At 47.6% G+C, this 10,627-nt stretch overlaps 1 protein-coding gene across 1 annotated transcript; it reads left to right on the forward strand.

Annotated features, from left to right (window-relative positions):
- Positions 1-735: 735 nt before the first annotated feature.
- Positions 736-9,836, forward strand: ATP6V0E1 (ATPase H+ transporting V0 subunit e1). The gene is made up of 4 exons (XM_042826559.1): positions 736-881; positions 2,571-2,618; positions 6,470-6,597; positions 9,330-9,836. The coding sequence occupies exons 1-3, from the start codon at positions 778-780 to the stop codon at positions 6,561-6,563; spliced, it is 246 nt and encodes an 81-aa protein (XP_042682493.1). The 5' UTR covers positions 736-777; the 3' UTR covers positions 6,564-6,597; positions 9,330-9,836.
- Positions 9,837-10,627: the final 791 nt, after the last annotated feature.

Genomic DNA, 10,627 nt, shown 5'->3' on the forward strand with positions numbered 1-10,627 from the left:
GAAATATTTTCTCATTTTTTAATTGTTTTAAAGGTGCCTATTTCAAAAATGCTTTGTAAGCCTTTCTTTCTTCTGAAAACAGGCTTCTTCTGCACAAAGGTGTGATTTAGCTCAAGTTGGAGTGGTGTAGGAGCAGTGCAGTCCTGCAGACATACAGCAGTGGATGTGTCTGTCTGTCTTTCATCTGATGTCTAACACTCAGAAACGCCCCCAGTTTAAAAGGAACATGGCAGTTCTGCAGACTGCACGTATTTCACATTTCTCCTTGCATTTGAAGATGTTTCAGCAGTTGGCCGGGCATGCTGTGCCCCACCACTTGCACGGCATCCGAATCCCTTACATCGGTGCCGCAAGGAGGGCTGCGGGGCCGTGCTTCGGGAAGGGCTGCAGGGCTCGCTGCTGTTGGCGCCGTGCCGGGAGAGAAAAGCGGGCTTTCCGTGTTTAACGTTGCGCTGCAGCGCCCCGAGCCCTGCGATCAGGTGAGCACAGCGCGTGCTTGCTGACCGCCGACAGAAGGGACCCAGCTGCTGCCTGAGCGGCTTCTATCCGCGCGCAGCTCCACCTCATTCGCTTTTACGCCGCTGACGAGGCGCTCGCTTCCCGTCAGCGCTCCTCCCGACGCCCCGCCTCCCGCACGGCGCTGTGCGCGGCAAACGGCGCCGCCTCGCGCTCGGGTGACGTGGCTGCCGCTGATTGGCCGGTGGGGCGGGGCGCTGCTCGGCGAGGCCTCGATCGGGCACCGCCCGGCGCCGCGCTCCGCTCCGCCGCAGCCCCGCCATGGCGTACGGTGGCCTGACGGTGCCCATCATCGTTATGACCGTCTTCTGGGGGGTGGTCGGCGGCGTCCTGCCGTGGCTCGTGCCCAAAGGGCCCAACCGCGGGTGAGTGGCCGGCGGGCGGCGCGGCTCTTCTCCTCCGTGTCCTTAAATAACCGCGGTCGCGGGCCGTGCCGCTCCGTGCCCTCGGTGCCGCGTGGTTCCCGCCCCGTTCTCCCCGCAGCGCCGTGGCCGCCTCTCCGCCTCTCGCCGCACAGCGCGGTTCGGAGCCGCGGGGCCCGGGCGGCCCTGCGGGCGCGGCTTCCTTTTCCCTCGCGCTCCAGACCTCGGCCTCCCGGCCCGCAGCCCCGAGCTGTCCGGCACGGAGGGGCTGCAGGAGCTGCCGCGGGGCCTCGGAGCGAAGCGCCGGGCGGGGACGGCGCGGCCCCGGCGGAGGAGCCGCGTGCTGCGTCTGTGCCCTGGGACGCGACGGCTTCTTGTCGCTTCCCCTCTCTGACGTCCCTCTGCTCCGCACGTACTAACAGGTACCAACGCCGCTCTCTCGCCGCTCTTTCTCTAACCTGAAGGAACTGTCCTCGGCCCCGTCCCTTCGGCTCGGCTCTTTGCTGCCTCTTTTGGACCCGAAGTGGGTTTTGTGCCCGGAAGCTTTTCTGTTCTCAGGAGTGTCTTTGAAGTATCTTCTAGATGCGTCCCTAAGCGTTGGAAAGCAGGGAAGGGGTGCCAGCAGATGACTTCCAGTTCTTAAATTTGATCATTTAACAAACGTGACTGCAGCATTGCTGACTCCTGATGCTACAGTAACACTGTATTCAGATTGCTCTTATCTTAGAGAAGAAAATCCAACCAGAAACGCCCCCAGAGAGCCCTGGGGGTTGGGTTAGGCTGATCCATTTTCTAGCAAAAGTCAACTTAGATATTAACTGGCCCGTGGCTTTCGTTGCCTGGGTTAGCATTTCCAGGCAGTGTCTCCTGTCTGTGGCTGCTCCTGCAGTTCCCATGCAGGCTGTGCAGCTCTGTGTGGGAGCAGAACAGTTGATTGTTGATGGATAACATGTGAGAATTCTTTTAATGCATGTCATGAAGGATTTGGAGCTTGCTGTCCTAGCAAGAGGTGTTGCTACTCAGTTCAGGGACAGGTGTGTATTGGGAAATCCCTTTTTGGAAGAAAAAAGAAACAACCCTCCATTTTCCTGCTGAGTTCTATGGGCTGCACAGATCTCTCAGTGTTAGAAACTCTCATTCCCTTCCCTCCCATTTCAAGCTGTGTAAAACTGCAGGTTCACCTCTCTGTCGGTCTCAGGAGCTGAGCTGCTTGGCTGTTCCTTCTCATCTTAGTGATGGTTTCTGTCTCAGTTTTCTTTCAGCAAGCAAGGAAATGCTGTGCCTGCAGACAAATCCAAGGGGCCTTTGAGATGTGTTGTTTACCAAAAGAAAGCAAAACAAACTTATGACATTAGAAACTTCTGTAAGCAGAGTTTTGCAGATGGAGAAAACAGTTTATTGTTGGCATCAGGAAATCCAGCTTTGATAACTCGCTGGTGTGAGTGGCTGTGAGATGGAGCAAGGACACTGCGTAAGATTTTACTCCTGCTGTTCTTCTGCCTGGCCAGGCTGCGTCAGCTGTGCCCAGCCATGGCCCCTGCAGCTCGCTCAGCTGGGAGAACTTAGAGTGCTGATGCTGAGTCAGTTGCATGTGATCAAAGCAGAACTCATTCCTGGTGGTTATTCCTATAGATCTTGTGGTCAGTCTTAACATGAGACCTAACCAGCTGTGTCTTTCCTTCCTTTCTGCAGTGTTATCAACACAATGCTGGTGACGTGTGCTGTCTGCTGCTACCTGTTGTAAGTATAAATAACGCTTTGCCTCTTAAGCCACATTTTTACTGCACAGAATTTAGGAGGAAACTTGAGCAAATGAATCAGATTTTGACACATGCTGTTCTGTGACACCTCTTAGCATTCTCTATTCTAAAGACCTCCAGTCCTGCTGGAGGAAATGTTTCTGTGGTGATGGAGACTGCAGTAAAATAAACCAAAATTCTTCTGGTTGTTCTCTGCCACCTGTGTTAGCCAAATTGTACGTGCCAGATAATTTGTCACGCTTGTGATACTTTGATATATTAATAATTTCTGTTTTAAACGTGACCAGTATGTTCTGCTACTGCCTGCTTTCTCTGTATGAAAATGAGTAGATGAGCAAACTGGCTGACATTACTGATATACTCCTCATAACATGCATTTGTAGGAGCTGAGCCAGCTGTACCTGGGGTCTGCAGGAGAACACAGACTTCTTCCTCTGGATCTTTTTTTGCTGTGTTCCAGGAGAGGTGCTGGGCTGCCTGCAGCTGTATGGATGTTTGATTGATGTTAGTTATGTGGTATCCAGGCTTTGTAGAGGCTGTGGTGGCCTCCCTGTCCTGCATACCAGTTGCTTAGCCTCACCTTGTGCCAGGTCCCGAATGCTCATATAAATGTGGGCTCCTGGGTGCCCCCTCTCAGAGCTGCAGCATTGGGGTGGCTGTAGGATTCTGCTGGCAGTGTGTGGTGTGTGTGCTTTTTTTGGTGGTGTTTAAGCTTCTGTTTCTCACTGTGGTTTTTCCTATGCTTTGTTTTAACAGAAATAGTGACCTAGTCTTCCAAATTCCTCCGAGTTCAGGATTTGTTTTATTCTTTTGTGCTTGTTCTTTGAGGCTGGGCAGTGTCTGTGAAGTCAGGGCCCTGTGGCAGCCTCAGAACCTTCAGGATGATGGTGTGGGATTCGTCACAGAGCTCTGAAGTATTTCACTTCTCAGTTTAGTGGTTTCTGCACTGAAGCAGATCGATTACAAATCTCATTAGTGTGATTGATAATCCTGCTTCTACCTGTCAGTGGGGGGGGGTTCCTCTGCCTGCCTTCTTCATCTTGTCTGTTGTAACCTGGGTTCTGTATTTCCTTTCTCCAGTTATGCCATGATAAAAGAGAAGCAGCAAAACCTTACTAAGCTGTTGATAATGATATCCAAATATAATAGGAGTTATACATACATTGCTACAAAAGTAATGCCTGCTATTTATTTCCATGGAAACAGCAGCAGCTACAAATAACACAATAACACTCTTTGATAGAACAAATGCTCAACTACAAAACGCTGTTTCTCAACATGATCACCTCCATTATCTGTGCATTCTCAGCAGCAATGAACAAGAGCCTTCATGCTGCTCCCACAGGAATCAGACTCAACTTCTGTTAACTGATTTTTAAAGTCAGTCACGTTCACCTTGCACGTATTTGTGTGTTTAGATTTAAGGGATCGTTCTGAATAGCCACATTGATTGCATGGTATTCATTTGCTTATTCTGTTCAAAGGTTTTCCACGTGCAAGTGTGTGATCTGTGTACAGATGATGTACCACAGCACTTTTTGAAGGCGAATGTACAAGCCTCGGAAATCTGATAAAATTAAAATCCAAGTGGAGAGTTATTGCTGCAGAAATCCTGGGTTGCACCGTTTTGTGAGGTGCTCTTAAGGTCTGAATCTATTTTGCTGCTTACAAAGCAGCGCCTGAAGCGGTGCCCTGATATCCTGCTGCCAGAGGACAGGATGTCTGAGAAGTGATACGGTTTGCTGCTGATTTGTAGAGGATTAAAAGATGCTTGCCCAATTTGACATTTAAACAGAGATAACAGGACCTCAATTTGTGACACGCAGCACAGACAGATGGCAGTGATGGCAGAAAGACCTTTCAGAAATCTTTCTGGTAGAACAGAAGGGACTTTAATTTCCTTGTTCGAGCTGGGTAATTAACAGTAGCAGTTGTAACCGGTATCCGGCAGAGCTGGAGGACCTGTGGGTGGCTCGAATGCCATACCTGATTTTAGCAGCTCAGAACATGAGCTGTTGCATGCCAAAGCTCGCTTTGTTCTACTTGGAACGCTGCATTTTGTGTTGTGTTGTCACGATAAATTGCTCTGTCGAGCAGCATCACTGTAGCAGTATGTAGGGAAAGCTTTTCCCTGGCTTATCTTAAGTGCTGGGGAGCCACAGGGCTCAGTGCCTGGCTGTGCTTTCAGCCCTTTGGTGCCAGCAGTGTGAGTAGGAGGTGTGTGCAATTGACCTGTAATGCCACTGTGGCTCAGAGCTTGGGCATCCAGCAAAGCCCCAACAAATGGCTTCTGGAAAGTGCCTGGTGCTTGCCTGGAGCGTGGCTGTACAGCTGGGTCGTGCCGATACTCAGAATGTGCTTCCAGCTCATTTAATTCACAGCCACGCTGAGCTGATCTTTGGAGGCATGGAGAGGTGAGAGATTGGTGCACAGAGTTCCTTCCTTTGGTACAGCAGGGAGGAGAATAATGTGCTTTAACAGGCTTTTGGTGTTCCTGTCCTCCTCCCACTGCTGTTAGCTCAGGACGCTGCAGGCAGATGGCACAGTGCTCTGGCACCCCTTTCTTCTGCCTCTAATTAACCATTGCAAAATAAATTCCGTTTGATTTCCAAGAGCTCATTTGCTTTTACCATAATAGCAAACCTGAAGGACGTCAGCCTGACAGCTGTTGGCTGCTCCCATTGGTACCTGGCTGCTGTTTTAGCTGCTCTGTGAATGCTGCTATGTATTGCGAGGCTTGCATGGCCGATAGAGTGCTGCAGGCTCCGCTCCTTAACAGGAGCCCTAATTTGTGCAAAAGAAAAAGCAGCATAGAAGATAAAAACTTGTCAGTTGTAAGAGGATGGGTGCGTTTTCTTTAAGCCTGGCCAGCATCCCTCCCTGTGGCTGTTCCAGCCGCCTCCCAGCTGACCTGCGCCTCGTTCGCTGCTCAGAGCATCAAGGTTTGTGTGGAATTTTCCATGACTGCTAAGCACTCTGATACATTTGTGGCAGCTCCCATTACAAAGCCGCTCTGCTTTTTCTCCTCCTTACAAAGCGTTCTAGAAATAGCAGATAGATGAACCAGTGTGTGTGCACTAAATGTGTTTATACAGTTAGTATTTAATGTAGATTTAAATCCATGGAAGCATTCACGACTCTTTCTGAACCTTGTAATATTTACAGAGCAAATGTATCTCGTAACAGTGGAGTATTTATTTCTGTTTAGCTTTCCTGGATGTTTTCCACAGGCTGCATTCCTCTTGTTCTGGGTGGTGGCTGTGGCTCCTGTGGTGCTGCTTTGTGAGCTGCTCCACTGACAGAATCCCTGGCTCTGACCACAGGGGTTTGTTGTCACGTTGATTGATGATTATTTTTTGTTCCTGTGTGTTTTCTGAGTAGTCCTGCTCCAGGCTTGCCAGAGGGGTCTGCAATACACTGAAAATAATGGCCAGTGAGAAAGAGGGGTTTTCTTGTATATTTTTTCTGTCCTTTAAAGGATGCTTCAAAGGCAACAAGAAAAGAGCCAACTCGTTTATGTTTCTGTATTGTGATCCCATACGTTTCATGTATTTCCTGGCAAAGGAGAAGTACGTGGGAGAAATGCTGTCAGGTGGTTCTGTACTGCTGCAGGCTGATCAGGACCACTTGTATCAGGTGTGGTATCAGGTCTTCATTGATAGTATCCAGTGTGCATGTGAGCAGGAGCATGACTTTGCTCTGATGCAGCGCCTTCCAAAACACTGTGTTATCCCCTCTGATAGGTTGTGTGCTTTGGCCCAGCCCTCCCGTACCGTAAGCTGTGTCCTTTGGCTGATGTTCTCTTTCTTGGGTTGTTTGGTTGTCTTGCAGTTGGCTGATTGCAATCTTGGCTCAGCTCAACCCCCTCTTTGGGCCGCAGCTGAGCAATGACACGATCTGGTACCTTAAAGTTCACTGGCCTTAAGGATGGTGGTTCCCTGCTGTGCTGCACTGACCAGGTGAGTATGGTCAGATCTGTTAACGCATTTGGTGTGTTAAATGGCTCAGCAGCAGTGTAAGCAGGGGTTCAGAATTGCTGGGGTTTGGGACTGACAAATCTCTCTTTCTAGAGGTTGCAACCAAACGAATGTTGGCTGTTAATTGTGACCTGACACTGTGAAAAGCCCAGGCTGAATTTCTGTGCAGGCTCTGCTATCATGTCATGTGGGACTGTTTTCAGTAACAGGTGTTTGTAGGGACGACACTGCATTTCTTCACCCTACCAAAAAACAGCTGGAAGGGCAGCATTCTTCTATTAACAGCTAGCATAAATGGATTGCCTCATTTTTACTGAGGAAGCCCCTCTCCCAAGCATTGATTCCCAAGGCTGAGTACAGTGTTGTTCTTTCACTGGGGAAGTCTGAGTGAGAATTGCAGCAGTGGCTCTCAGTCTCCTGTCCATGCAGAGCGTTAGCGCCCAACCTGCAGACGGCTCTTCTGTTTCTGATGGTGGTGTGAGCCACTGGAATGGCAGATGAGCCTGGATGAGCCTGCTGCTCTTTACCTGGCAGTGCTGCTCGAATGCTGTTGTGGCGTTTCTTGAGGCCTCTCCTGGTGTGACCTTATTAAAAGCAGCATGATGACTTCAGGTTTCTCTGTGAGGGCAGCATTTAGAATTAAGTGTTCAAGTGAAGGTTTTGTTGTGGAATGAGGTACCCGTGGTTTTAGTTCTTACACTGGTAACACTAAGTAATTCAGCACGCTTAACCTTTTTTACCTGTCTGGTTTCTGTGGGTTTTCTCCCACTCTTACAGTTCAGTTGCCTATTCCTTTGCTCTTGTACCTTTAACTTTTGTTCACAGAAGTCCAGCAGCAGCAGACAAACAACAGTTGATGTTATAATTCAATTAAATGCTGGCTGTAGAGCATTCTGTAAATCTACCCTGAAGCAAAGCTCTGCAGATTCAAAGTAGGATTCATCTGAGCTGTGGTAGTGTCAGACCGTGGGATGTGTGTATGCTTGCATCTTTTTTTAAGCATCAAGCAGAAGCTGAAGGTGGACTTGGTCCTGCTTCGGGTGGAGGCTGTGTTTAAGTACATCAGTCAGACTGAATTTCCCAGGTGCATTTCCACTGCTCGTGTGTTAACACAAAATCAGAAGCAGAGAGCAATGTATTCTGGTACTGGGCACACAGATTCCTGAATCCCACGATTCCCTGAGACCTAAAATTAAGCTGCAATTATCTGAACAAGTAGATGCCTTGGATTTTAAATGTGGGCTTATCTGGCTGATAGATGAACTGTGGTCATACTACCAGCAAAGAGAAAGGGGAGTTGGGTTACAGTGTCTGTAGACTAAATGTCTGCAAAGAAGATCGGGGCTTACCCTGCTCTGCTTTCACCCCTTTAAGAGGAGTGTTTCCCAGAGAGCTGCAGTGTGTTTGCACCGTGGAAGACAGGGATCCAATGCAGTCTGGGGTGGACAGAACACCGATGTGAGGAGCTGACATTTTTAGACTTTCTAATGGAGAATTGAAGTTGCATGTAGCACTCACTGTGCAATATGAAGTAGTTTTTTAAATCTTAAATATGTCTGCTTTTGTTGACTTGATTTTGGAATGAAATGAAAGTTCATTTCCTTAGGAAAAAGACTGCAGTAAGAAAAAAATAATAATAAATAGTATAGGATAATATTCCACTGTTAAATACCGTGTTCTTTCCTGCCTTGAGGTAGAAATAAGCTGCTCCATGGTTGAATTAGAATTACTCGTGCAGTGCTGGGTGAGCCTGGCTGCAAGGAGGGGCTGCGGCGTCTGGCACTGCTGTGTGCTGATGCACTTAACGGCTCTGGATGAGTTTCTCACTAGGCAGGAGCTGTCAGTTAGATTACATCTGAAGGGGCTGCGTTATCTCTCTGACATTGCACAGCACTCCATCAGTGCACCCACCGTTTCTGGTTTTGACCAGTTGTTTTTGGCTTTTAAGATGTGCTTTTGCAGCGCTCGAGTTGCATACGCTGTGTTCATTTCTGCCTCCAGTCTCTCTTTCAGCTGAGTTGTGGATGGATTAGTATGGGCAGGGTGCAGTTACAGAGAATGAAGTGGTAACTACCAGGGAAGAGAGACTGTTTAAAAAGGAAGATCAGTATAAGCAAACCTGTTTCACTTGGCTAATAGAGCAGGCTGAAAAATACTTGTGGGATGCCCACATCCTAATGAGGAGTGCCTGCAGATGCTGACTTGCTTGGCATTTCTGTGTCACTATCCCTCTCATTTAAATGATGATGATGTCTGAGATGACTGTCTATATACCCATGTTCGTGGCTTGAGAGCAGTACGTAACAGCATGCAGCTGTACTAAATATGGGCTACAGCCTCTTCCCTTTTAATCATTGAGGAGTAATGCCCACTGGTAGTGTGAAATTTGTCACTGCAGTCTGTATTCTCAGACCAGGAACTGCCTTTACGCGAGTGCAAGAAGGTCCATCATCTAGATGACTGGATGCTCTTACTGCAGACATATTTAAACCTCTCTGGTGGCATAATAGTTCTGTAACTGCAGTAACTTCAGAAAATTAAGCCACAAAGAAAGAAAGGAGAGATTAATCTCCTAAAATAAATTTCCTACAGTTGTCGATAATTTTTAGTGCGTTTGTGGAATGCAAATAGTTGTGGATAACTCAACAACTGGGTCTTCAACTAGTTAATCACCTCCATGGAAGTGAGTAATTCAATTGCCTTTTGCTTTACAGGTAAAGAAGAGATTTCCTTCAGATGAAAAACCTCCACAGATCCAAAGATGCCCTTAACATACCTGGTTGGATACCATTCCTGCATTGATGCCTTAACACATACATTGTGCTTCAGATGGCTTCTTGAAAGCCCTCTATTTTTCCTACTTTACCACCTAACAGTGTGCCTAATCTAACTCCTTCAGTACTGTACGTTTCTATCTGTTAACTTCAGGTATGATTAAAGTTCCTCAAGTTTCTACAGGGACATTGCCAGCTTCCCTGTGCACTTTACTTGCTCTGTAGGAATGCTGTATCTCAGAGCTTTGTCTCTAACTGTTCATTCCTGTTCTGTTTGACTGCACTTGAAAAGAAATGTCTTTAAAAGAAATGAAACTGTATGAGGAGAGAAGCAATGCTGCCACATGTTGATGGCATTTATTTTTTAAAAGGAGTTGTGGTTTTGGGAAATGTGGTCTTAAATTTCTCATACCGGAAAATAAAAGTAATCTTCTGCTTTATAAGGAACGCTCTTGTGCCATGTTTAACTCTTCCATTGTTTTAATTGTGCTGCAGTTAGCTGGCGTTCAGCTGGGACTGCTGCTGTGCTGAAGGAGCACACTGCTGCCTGTACCCACACTTCTTGGATGGCCCTAAAACAGACCAAAATGACTGATGAGTTCTGCAGGGAGCAGTGTTTGCTTGAGAGCCTCTCCGTGAGCTTCTCATTATCTGATCCCAGAAGGGCTAACTAGCAGAGATGATGTGACTGGTTTGAATGGACTGTAAATAGTGATTTTGATAGGAGGTGAATGGAATCCCTGGCCTTCTTGGAGGTCATGTATAGTAACAAGCAGTGTGGGGTGAGCTGTGGTGTTAGATGGGTGACATGTGCACGTGGGATGGGGGGAAGGTGGAGGGGCAGAGCCCACATGGAGGGCTGCTGCAGCTCTGGGGGTGAATTGAGACAGTCATTTGCCAAGGAATAACTTCAGAAGTACAAACCCTCCTTTTATTTGCAGGAGTCTACACGCATGCTTTCTTTAAATCAAGTCCAGATAACTAGCAGTTTTGCCTTGCTTTGTTATATTGTTATGCACAGGGATGGAGCATTTTTTTCCTTCTGAATATGCTGTTAACTTGTTTGGTGGGATGGTATTCATTACTGTACAGGAAATTCTGAAATCCTTACAAAAGGCAGTAACGTGGTAATCAGAAACAGGCAGCATGAATTGCAGAAGCCGTAACACTTGCTAGTATAAATAAGTACAATGACTGTTGGGACTGGAATGGTGATTATTTTTTTTTCCAAGTTAGCT

The sequence above is a fragment of the Centrocercus urophasianus genome, unplaced genomic scaffold, assembly GCF_019232065.1.
Source record: "Centrocercus urophasianus isolate 14NV4802_14NV808 unplaced genomic scaffold, USGS_Curo_1.0 seq_26, whole genome shotgun sequence".
NCBI classification, from domain to species: domain Eukaryota; kingdom Metazoa; phylum Chordata; class Aves; order Galliformes; family Phasianidae; genus Centrocercus; species Centrocercus urophasianus.

Coding starts and splice junctions, on each gene's coding strand:
- ATP6V0E1 (XM_042826559.1), top strand. CDS start 778: ATGGCGTACGGTGGCCTGACGGTGCCCATCATCGTTATGACCGTCTTC. Junction 882..2,570: donor CCCAAAGGGCCCAACCGCGG/GTGAGTGGCCGG, acceptor TCCTTTCTGCAG/TGTTATCAACACAATGCTGG. Junction 2,619..6,469: donor GCTGTCTGCTGCTACCTGTT/GTAAGTATAAAT, acceptor GTTGTCTTGCAG/TTGGCTGATTGCAATCTTGG.